The following is a 9,791-nucleotide window of genomic DNA, read 5'->3' on the forward strand; positions in this document are numbered from 1 at the left end:
TCAATATTGTCTGTATTTGGTTATGGAAAAGGCTCTCCTTATTTGTTTGTTTGTTTTGTTTTGTTTTTTAAGAAATTTTTTATTTTTATTTTTTTTTGATACAGAGAGAGACAGAGCATGAGTGGGGAGGGGCAGAGAGAGAGGGAGACCAGAATCCTAAGCAGGCTCCAGGCTCTGAGCTGTCAGCACAGAGCCCGACCCGGGGCTCAAACCCACAACCGTAAGATCTGACCTGAGCCCAAGTCGGAGGCTTAACTGACTGAGCTACCCAGGTGCCCCTGTTAGTTTAGTTTTTAAATCCCAAGTGCATAGTAAGAACAAATCAAAGCATGTTTTTTTCCTTTTCAGCATCAATTTCATCTAAGCGACTTCCTATGAGAGGACTACTCAGATGCCTTGCCTTTGTCCTCTCCCCTCCAAAAATAAAAAAATTAAATTTAATTTAAAATAATAAAAGAGTTGAGGAAATTAGGCATTCATCAGCCTGGTAAACAAACTTTGCCAGCAAACTGAAGTTCTACTATTGTAAAGAAAATTGATAAGACAAAAAGTATGTATGATGACCCAACTACTGTGTTGTTGGGTGATTTATAAGGTTGACTTATGACTTCATTGATGTAAAATCCTATTGGAAATATTAGGGCAGCCATACAGAAAAGGATCATTCCAGTGAAGGCTAGCCATCGAGCATATTTTGTAGCTTCTCTTCATCAGGGGGAAGCCACCAGCAAACCACATGTGACAGTCAATGAAATGATTCCCATGATGATAAAAAACAGTGTGGTGACCCACTCTGGGGGAAGCCGAGGTGGAATGCAAGTCCGGTCTCGTCCATGGATTGTCTGACACTGTCGCACAAGGCCCACAGTGTGTGCTGCTGCTGACTCCCCGGTGTTGATCCAGTCCGGGTTGGCGATGCTGGCGATGGCGAAGATACTGGCGGCCAGAAGGAGACATCCTGAGATGATGGTCAATTTATCCATCTCCCCGCCCCGCTCCCCCCACCCCCCAAATCCCCGGCAGGCCGCGGCCTCACGCCTCCCGCCCCGGAGTCCCCGCACCCCAGTCTCACCCTCCGCGCACCCGGGACCAGCAGCTGCTGCGCGGCCCACGCAGCCGGAACCCAAGAAGAAGACTTTAAAATAAAAATTTTAATCAAGGCACTTGAGTGGCTCAGTTGGTTAGGTGCCTGGCTCTTGGTTTCCACTCAGTTCATGATCTCACAGCTCAGTGAGTTTGAGCCCCATATTGAGCTCTGTTCTGACGGCATGGAGCCTGCTTGGGGTTCTCTCTCTCTCTCTCTCTCTCTCTCTCTCTCTCTCTCTCTCTCTCTCTCTCTCTCCCTCCCCCCTTCCTCTCCTTCTGCCCCAGCTCATGTTCTCTTTCTCTCTCTCTGTCTCTCTCAAAACAAATATTTCTTAAAAATAAAATAAAATGGAAAGTTTAACAGGCCCAACTGATACTTTTATCAATGACCTGGGACAGTGTCATATTCTTTTTTTAATAATGTACTGCAATTCTGTTCAAATTGATTAAGATTTCCCATGCTCCAGGGAATATGCTGTGACTAGTGCATTACAGAGGTGAAAACGATGGGATACCAGGCATGGCTCAGTCGGTTAAGCAACCAGTTCTTGATTTAGGCTCGGGTCATGATCTCACAGTTTGTGAGATCAAGCCCCATGTTGGGCTCCTCACTGAGCATGGAGTCTGCTTGGGATTCTCGCTCTCCCTCATCTTCTGTCCCTCCCCCTTCCTTCAGCCCCTCCCCCACTTGTGCATGCATGCACTCTCAGAAAAAATAAGGTCCCTATTTTCCAAGTGTTTTAATCCTAGGTCAAAGCACATCACCCCTCTGATCGAAACCCCATAGGGTCTCCCCATCGCACTCAGATTGAAGCCAAAGTCCTCGCAGTGGCCCACCAGGTCCGCAAGGACCCCCCTCAGCCCTACTGCTCTTGCTGATGCTACTCGGGCACACCTATCTTTTTGCTGACATTGAGTATGTCAGGCATCCTCCTGCCTTTGTTAAATGAATGGGCAATGTGAGAAGCAATTGCAACTTCAGTGTGTAGAAGGAAAACTCAGCAGGTGACCTAAGAACTCACCAGCCAGAAGCTTCCTTGTGAATATTCACAAGGCAAGTGGCAGCCCTGGGGAGCTGACTTCGTTCACACTCTGAGGTGAACAACCTAGCTGGCTGGGTAGCAGGATTCCCCAGAGGGAAAACCTGACCCTGACCATGGCCAGGCAAGATACCACTGAAAAGCACTGCTCCTACCATGCGCTTTCATTCTACCTGATGTCAGTGAGTGCCAGCCTGTCTCCGCTGTGCAGAGCAGGTTCCGTCATGAGAGGGGACTCAGCCCTACTGCAAGGAAACACTTGAGCTTTTAAAAACCTGGAATATGGCACCTGGGAGGCTCAGTCAGTGAAGTATCTGACTCTTGCTTTCAGCTCTGGTCAAGATCTCATGGTTCGTGAGTTCAAGCCCTGCATAAGGCTCCATGCTGACTCTGTGGATCCTGCTTGGGATTCTCTGTCTCCCTCTCTCTCAGCCCCTCCCCTGCTTGCTCTGTTTCTCTCAAAATAAATAAATTTTTATAAATAAATAAATACCTGGAAGCATTAGGACAGTGTGATCACTTTATTATGCCTGTAATCTATCCTAATCCCAGGTCCGTGTTGAGTGCCTCCAGGTCAGCAAAGCATGGAAACCAACTTCAAGTCCAGCAATGATGCACTCAAGACAACTGGACAATTTTATTATCTGGACCCTTGGTGGATGGATACTGGGATACCCATGGAGCCAAGTGTCTGTCCTATATTCCACCAAGTCCTGCTTCACCCACTTGGCATGGTCCCATGCTGGTGGACCCTCTTGAAAATAAGGGGAGAGGAGCTCTAGCAGTCTGGAGGGACAGTCTCTCAACAGCTACGGACACATTCCATAGTCAGGCAGGAGACCAGAACCAGCGCGACCTTAGCTTCAAAACACAAGAAAATCCCAGGGTGCTAAGCAGTGGGCGGTGTGAGGGACAAGGGCTCAGTGGGGGAGGTGATGTTTGTCCTGGAGCAACATTTTTAACACGGCCCCCTATGGGCAATACACCCAACACTGTGCATATAAGTAGCATCTCCCCCTCCCCTGTAAGTCCAGTATGAGCTGACTTACTGCTGGGCCCCTGGCACCCCACATTTTCTCCTTCGTCCCCTCTGACATGGAAACATCTGAGCTTGTACTCTCCCCATAGCTCCAGCCTTGCTGACCTTCCCCTCTCTGGGAAGTTCCAACTTCAGCTCCTTCACCTTCAGGTTTTGCCTCTATTTCTGGCCTCTGACTCAACACATAAGCAAATAACCCGCAGGTCAGGTCCTTCTTGGTTTTATCCAGTCCCTAAGATTCTAGGTCTATTTGTTGTTTTTACCACCCAGATCTTGGGGGCAGACCCATTTTCAAGGATCATGGAATCCTTTGTGTACCTGGTGGACGCATAACCTGCCATCAGGACACAGCCTTTCCTGATGTCTATCTCAACTCATTGCCTTCCCCAGCCAAACATGTATGTGTATGTGTGTGCATATGTGTGAGGGGGGCTGGGGGTGAATCTCAGGGAGTTGAACTAATTATGTCCCTTAGTTCATGACACATTATCTTCAATTCGAGTCAACCCTTTATTTACTTCACTATTCCTTTTTATTTCTGCTCTCCATGACCACCCCTCCATAAGCAATCATATCTATGTGCTTGGTGTTTACCTTTTATTTGTAAGCGTCCTTGTAAAAACATATTGTTATCTTGTACATCTGTTTTTAATTCATATAAATGGTACTGTGTAACATAAATTCCATTTTTTTCCACTCAGGACACACTGTTAAGATGCATGTTGTCCTGTTGTGCTGTGTGCTCCTAACTCTGGCCTGGCAGGTTTCAAGGAACACCGGAGCTGGACAGAGGAATTGGGAAAGGAGAATTCTATCTAGAACTACTGCAGTGGGGCAAGAGAAACCTCAGAACAGAGCTGGGCTCCAGTCCAAATACAACAAGGACAAGTAGGGACTCATATCTTAAGAGCATGGTGGAGTCAGGGATGGAAAATCCCTAAGAGAAAACATCAGAGACAAGGGGATTCTGCTTAAACTGACTTGATAGGATTCTTGCTGAAGACAGGCAGGGTGATAAGTTACTGCCACTGAAGGAAGATAAATTTGATCAGATATTTAAGGTAGGGGACTAAGTGGGCCAAAGATAGGGGCCAGAGTTAGGGCTTGGGAGTTTAAAGAAGCAGGGCTTGAGTTAGGTCCAGGAGAGTCTTGTCATAACTTGCAACATGCCTACACTGCTTGATGCCCCTCGGCCCTCCCATCCTACACCCTCACTCCCACCCCACCTGCCCACACAGGCACACAATGTTGTGATAAGTGTTGTGACACATATTTCTTTATGGACCTGGGTGAGATTTTCTTTAGGGACATATTCCCAGGAATGAAACTAGGCCTTATGAGATAGATGATATGGAGATAACAGAGATATAAGGTATAAATATAGATGATATAAGTGATATAGATGATAGATAATGATAGACATAGATATAGAAGATGTATAGGTATAGATGTGTAGATGTAGATATGTAGGTATTAATGTATAGCTATAAATATGCAGGTGTAGATGTCGGTATGGGCAGATATAGGTTGCAAGATAAATATAGATATATTTAATCTACACACTTATTTTGACTAAGAACATACTATGTCAGACAGAACGCTGCTATCTCCACACTCCTCACAAATTTCAGCATTGCACTTGCTAGGGCAACCAGAATGAAAGGGGCTCCCGCTCACACATCTCATACTCAAATCATAACCAGATTTCAAAGTTAAAATAGCAACTTCTCTACAAAGTTTCCTTTGGATCCTCCCCCCACAACCCCTAGCTGAAAACACTGTTGTCTGAACTCTCAATACTTGGTCCATGAAACTTTTTCAGAACTCTAATCTCCATTACACAGCTTCCAACTCCCTCCACAGCTCTAAATGCCTGAACCAGGATTCAGGCATGAGTCGTCCTGGTCACTCGGTGGTTAGAAACATGGGTTTTGAGGGCCAACAGAACTGAGATTAGTTCTCTGCTTTGTCATTTATAAGCTGTGTGGCCTTTAGGCAACTTAATTAAACTCTTAACCTTAGTTTTCCCCTTGTTGATGCTGCTTGTCTTAAAGGTTTATGGAAGAACTGAATGAAAAGTTGCAAATAAAACACTTAGCCCAGTGCCTAAGATGTAATCCAAGCTCAGTAAGTGGCAGTTACCATCACAACTGTCGTTGTCATTATTATCAAGTGCCTGTGTAAGTGTCCCTTACACAGTGGACACTCTGTAATGTTTGGTGCATGAACGAGCCTCAGAAAGGCCAAGTGCTTTGCCCAAGGCCATGTGGCTGGTAAGTGTCAAGACGCCCATTTGAACTCAAGCCTTCTCTATGGTCTATCATCTCTAAAACTCTGCTTGCTGGAACTTTTGGGGAGAAAACTATTTATAAGCCTTAAACAGCAAGACAAGAGGGACTGTGGGAATTTCCCCATCACTTCAACTAAAGAAGTAGGAATCACATGGATGGTAAGGAGCTGTGTCAGTCCTTTATCTCACAACACCCACTCTTAGTGGTAGAAGTGGTTGTTGTGGTGGTGATAAAATTCTACAAGAGAAAATAGACATAAAGTACTTGGATCTGTGTCAACACATACCAAGTATATGAATTTCTGTGATTATTATCAGCCCCTGGGCCCACAGGCACAGAGTTTGGGTGTCCTCCCACATAAAGCAATCACCTCCTCAGCCTGAAGAAAACCTTGATTTGAATAACTTTCCAATCCCTTTCAAATGAGACCATTCAGATTCAGTAAAACACAACCTTTGTGACCCAAAGAACTTTTGGAAGCCCATTAAAATGTTCCAAAGCCTTCATGAACATCAAATGACTTTTTGTAATCAGTATTTTCATGCTGCAGAGTGGAAGAATTGCAATCATGAAGATTAAACACACCTTGTTTAAAAAAAATTGAGAGAGAGAGAGAAGAAAGAAAGAAGGAAGGAAGGAAGGAAGGAAGGAAGGAAGGAAGGAAGGAAGGAAGAAAGAAAGAAAGAAAGAAAGAAAGAAAGAAAGAAAGAAAGAAAGAAAGAAAGAAAGAAAGAAAGAAAAAAGAAACCTTTTTAACTGAACAGGAAGAATGGAGGAATCAAAGAACACACATGGGAGTGACCAGGTTCTACTTCCAAGAAACGTCCAGCACATTGCTCAGTTCACTGTCCACAGGCCCTGGGCTGAGGGAGAGGCTCCTGGAGACCAGACAGGACCAAGCAGGTTATTTACCCAGAACCACCAGATCAAGAATCACAGTCAAGAAAGGAAGAGAAGTAGGACATCCAGAGAAAGTTTGAAATGATAGTGTGAATAAACATGTGTCTCCAAAATCAAAGTCTAGATGACCGGGAGGGTATTGTCATACAAGGCTCAGTGAGGGTCAAGTGATTTGAGAAGAAAGACCTTGAATGGAGCCCAACAACTAAGGACTACTTTTGAGTGAAAAAGGCCTACAAAGGAGAAGCTGTGAACATTTGTACCAACTTCTCAAATTTTTGGAAATACAGGCTTTCTTGTGGTGGCCAAGATCCCAAAAAACTATCCATCCAAAAACTATTAGTGCTGAAGGCTAGCTAGGAGATATGAATAAGTAACAATGAAGGGGATGCTCAGTGTCCCTCTGAGTGCACACAAGGCCAGGACTATGTTTGACTTTTGAGCTCATGGAGCTTCTTGGGGTCCCTACATCCTGTGGGACAAGGGCAACAATGATATGAATTAGCTCACAGCAAGGGCCAGAGGGCTGTCTCGGTTGAGGCAGATTGGCTGAAAGGGGGAAAGGTAGGGATTTGTGAGGCAGACAGTCAGCACAGATCTCTCTAAGAACACTGAGCTGGTGAATTCCAGTCATGAGAAAATAGACCAGAAGTTGTCTATTCCTTGTGCTGTTTTGCTGCAGTTGTCTCGGGAGACCTACCAGGTCCCACAGGCTTCAGGCCACAGCCTCAAGGACATTTTAGCTTCCCCAGTAAAGTTGCCCCCCAGTCATGGCAGGGATGGACTGACAGAGACCCAAACTGTAACAAAGGCCTATTTTGCCTGGGACAGCAAGGCCAGGCCTGGGAGAAAGAGCTCTGAAGAGCTCCATGAAACTGTGTTGGTGCTCATAAAGACAAACTCTACTGTAATGAGGAGTTCCCACTGGAGCCCTCCCCACCTCTTGTGAGCTGTCACCACGCGCTGCAGATGGACCCGCCCACCAGATTGCTTGGGTCCCAGCACCAGGAGGCATAAACAAAGAATCCTGTTTCTCTGTTCCTTTGCTCCATGAATGCCCCGTGCATTTTCGTCTCAGAGGCTTCACTCAGGCAGAACCCTCCAGACCCACCTTCCATGAGGGTGGCGTTACCTGCCCATCCATCTTGACTCAAAGCCTGAAGTCGCCACACAGAGGACTTAGATGGCACTTGAGCACTGAACAATCGATCCAATGGTTGGTGATAAATCCAATTCAGGCATCTTAATGACTGAGAGCAGTTAAAGATACCCAGTGGCTTTGCCTGGCCATGGCTTGTTTAGTCCCGACTGTCTGTATTTGTGTTCAAGGTGGGGGAGGTTCTGGGCCGCACGGCTAACCTATAAGCAGAAAACAAAGCAAAACAAAACAAAACTTTGAACATCAACAGTGGCGTTTTGCTCCATTCCCCAGGTGAATACCCATCACAGCTTCTTTCTGCCCCAGACTTTTTGCCTAGATTGGGAGATTGGTCTCCAGTGTAAATAAAGAATTTGCCTCAAGCTGGATCAGGAGGCCTGGCTGTGATTTACTGGGTGAAAAGAGGGTCACCCTTCTGAAAAAGCATCAATGCCAGGTATTCTCAGCCTGTATGAAGCCCCCTGGGGGCTTCATGTCAGACCTGACCCCACTGTACTCCCCACGCCCCATCTTCCTGCTTTGTTCACCCAAGGGATCCGGTGATGCCCAGTGAGTCGTAAGTGGCAGGCTGGAAGAAGGAGGAAGTCATCTCACTATAACGGCAGGTGCCTCAGTGAAGACTGCTTCTGAGTCAAACGATGACATCACTATCATCCAGGGAATGAAAGAAAGCACAGCTTCCTCCCACACTACAGGAAATGTAGCCCACATGCCCAAATTCCCATTGTCCTCTGGTTTTGGTTATTTTCCCCCACAAAAGGCAGAACTGTGACCTGCTCTAATCCAGAGCTGATGAGAGGCATGGAGACACCACACCCCAGCTCTCCCACCGCCATCAGCCCACACCCCCAAGCAGAAGGTGTGAAGCCGAAGGAGGAGCTGGCACATGGGATTCACTGCAGACCCACACTTTATTTGCGAGAAATGGGACAGTGTGAAGTGAATGAGGACAGGAATAAATCCAGAAAGACCCCAATCCTGGGAGGCTGGAATCACCAGCAAGAACAATCAGCAGCACACTTGAATGTGAGGATTCTACATAGGGTCCAGGAAATATGTTCAAGGGCATAATATAGAAGTTCGGGGATACACCACCTGGGCAGAATCATGCTGCAATCCCATCCTGCCTTTTGGTCCTTGGTGACCCCAAGCAAGGCACACAGAGTCTGAGCCTTGGTCTCCTCATCTGTAAAATGGGATCCACTCATTTAGTTATTTATGAAATGTTCATGCACAGCCTCCTGGGTCTCATGCACTGGTTATCAGACAGTGGAACAAAGTCCCAGCCCACCAATGGCCCACAATCTACTGGAGGAAGTAGATTATAAACAAAGAAAACACATAGATCCATGCCAGGTAGTGGTATGTTCTATAAAGAAAGATGAAGTAGTGATCAGAGTGATTCTTCACAGAGTGTTCCGAAAAGATGCTCCAAGGATGATACGAGGAACAAAAGTGCTTCAAGTAGAAGGGAAATCCACATGCACAGGAACCAAAGACAGAAATGAAATTTGCTCATTCAGGAGCGGGAAGGTAAGTGATACCTTCGGCGCTACACTGTCCTGGAGGTTGAGCGAAGTTATTAGCGGCATTACTTCATATGAGAATACACATGATTTCACTTTTGTTAGGAGCTTGGGCAGGCAACTCAAAGCAGAATGAGGAAGACGGAAGAGACTTAAGAACACAGGCTACAGCTTTAAGAATATCCAGATAAGGTGGGAAACCTGGTGTGAAGAGGTTGGGGTGCCAGAAATAAGACCAGCGTTCTGGTCCAGGATCTGCTCCCTCCAGAGGTGTGACTTTACATAAGTCACAAATTATCTGGATCTCAGTCCGCTCACCTAATAAAATGGAATGACCACACATACCCTAAATAATAATGATAACTTCACAGATTAGTAAGCTATTTTGCACTGGAACTATTCATGGGGTTCACTTAGTCCTCACAACAATACTATGAGGTATGTCTCCTCTTACAGGTATTTTGAAGCTCAGAACAATAAAGTAAATTTCCCAAGGACACACAGGTGTATTAAAGAGAAAGCAGAATATTTAAGCTTTAAACAAGATGGAAATTGTTCAATCTCATTATTCTCAAATCTACCATCAGTGCAATCCTTTCTTCTCATAGAATGTTACCTAAAGGCTCAGTGATTAATAAGATAAAGATTTGGAGGCTTTGGTTTCGTTGGAGAAAGGGGTCCAGCCTTGCCTATGGGATCCACCATTATCTCCCAGCAGATCTTGATGTTGAGGCTTTCACGGGCTATGGC

At 45.8% G+C, this 9,791-nt stretch overlaps 1 protein-coding gene across 1 annotated transcript; it reads right to left on the reverse strand.

The window, feature by feature from the left end:
- Positions 1-479: 479 nt before the first annotated feature.
- On the reverse strand, positions 480-983 carry LOC115286837 (uncharacterized protein C16orf52 homolog B-like). Its single transcript, XM_029933183.1, is given in 1 exon segment — positions 480-983. A coding segment is annotated over 1 exon segment (504 nt).
- Positions 984-9,791: the final 8,808 nt, after the last annotated feature.

Source organism: Suricata suricatta, chromosome 3 (genome assembly GCF_006229205.1).
Source record: "Suricata suricatta isolate VVHF042 chromosome 3, meerkat_22Aug2017_6uvM2_HiC, whole genome shotgun sequence".
In the NCBI taxonomy this organism is placed as follows: Eukaryota; Metazoa; Chordata; class Mammalia; order Carnivora; family Herpestidae; genus Suricata; species Suricata suricatta.